At 59.6% G+C, this 1,177-nt stretch overlaps 1 protein-coding gene across 4 annotated transcripts in view; it reads right to left on the reverse strand.

Moving 5' to 3' along the window:
- The window catches only part of PHF19 (PHD finger protein 19), a 7,928-nt gene extending 7,527 nt beyond the window's left edge, over nucleotides 1-401 (reverse strand). The window contains exon 1 of one of the 4 annotated variants that reach the window (XM_031556238.1): nucleotides 169-401. In XM_031556238.1, the coding sequence (XP_031412098.1) occupies nucleotides 169-225 (57 nt within the window). In that variant the 5' untranslated portion in view covers nucleotides 226-401. The remainder of the gene's footprint in view (nucleotides 1-168) is intronic. The other 3 variants (XM_019621514.2, XM_031556237.1, XM_010721031.3) reach the window with 3 other exon arrangements.
- Between the last annotated feature and the right edge of the window lie 776 nt (nucleotides 402-1,177).

Genomic DNA, 1,177 nt, shown 5'->3' on the forward strand with positions numbered 1-1,177 from the left:
AACAAAACAAATCCGTCGGTGCAAAAGTGCTCCGAGACGGAGGCTGCAGGGTTTGCTATTTGCGAGAGGGCGCTGCCAAAAAAAAAACAAACAAACGTTTCCAGGCCCGATCGGGCGGCGAATCCGCCGGGTTGGGAGCGAGGCGCCCCGCGCAGCGCTTCCACGCACCGCCGTTCGTCGCGCACCTGCGTGGAAGCAGCGCACGAGGAGCCGCTCCCGGCGCATCGGTGCTAAAGTCACCTCTCGGAGACAGCTGCGGAATTCTGTCCTCTTCGGAGTTTTGTCGTCGTTTCTTTTTGCAAAGCGGAGCCTCCCAGAACCGCTGGCATCGCGCTGTACGGCGGGCGGCTCCGCACGGGCTCAGAAACACGTGGGGCCCCCAGCGCTGCGGCCGCCAACTGCCTGTGCGGGGAGTGAGAGCGGGGAAGGCAAAGTGCGGGTTTCAGGGTGATTCATTGCATTTTGGGGTGATTCATTGCATTTCAGAGCTCCTGGATGGGAGCGCTCCAGCAGCCGTGCCAGCAGCAAATGCAGCATCTGCAGCACAGCACCCAAAACCCTGCATGTGGGATTTCCCGAGAGATTCCTGAGAAATGGTCCAAATAATCCAAAGGAGTGGTCCAAATAGTCTTGGGTTACCCTTGTAGGAGTCGGAGACCATGCAGCACCACGCCATGCTGTGCCATGCCATGCAGTGCCACGTTGTGCCATGCATGCCATGCCATGCAGCACAATGTTGTGCCATGCCATGCCATGCTGAGCCATGCTGTGCCTCCTCCCAGTTCCTCATAGCCAGGCCATGTTTGCAGGCAGCCAAAAATCTGGCAGCTCCCTCCCGCTGCCTGCAGCCCTACCCTGCACAGAGAACCCGACACATCTTCCAGGCGCCCCACGGCTGAGCCCTGCAGTGAGTCACAGTGTGCAGCCATGAGTCACCACGGGATTAAAATAACTCCTGCACCAGAATTCTGCCTGTGGGCAAACACTGCTGCTCGTGTCCCTGCACTTTGCAGCTCTGCTCTGGCACACAGGCAGCCGGTCCGGGTGTGAGGGTGCGGTGCTGGGACAGCAGTGCTCTCCGTGCTCCTCCTCAACCATTGTGGTTGTGTGTGCAGCACCCAGGTCATTGGCCATGGAGGTGCTGGTGACGTGAGAGGTCAGCCAGGCACTGGGCGAT

This window comes from Meleagris gallopavo, chromosome 19 (genome assembly GCF_000146605.3).
Source record: "Meleagris gallopavo isolate NT-WF06-2002-E0010 breed Aviagen turkey brand Nicholas breeding stock chromosome 19, Turkey_5.1, whole genome shotgun sequence".
NCBI classification, from domain to species: Eukaryota; Metazoa; Chordata; class Aves; order Galliformes; family Phasianidae; genus Meleagris; species Meleagris gallopavo.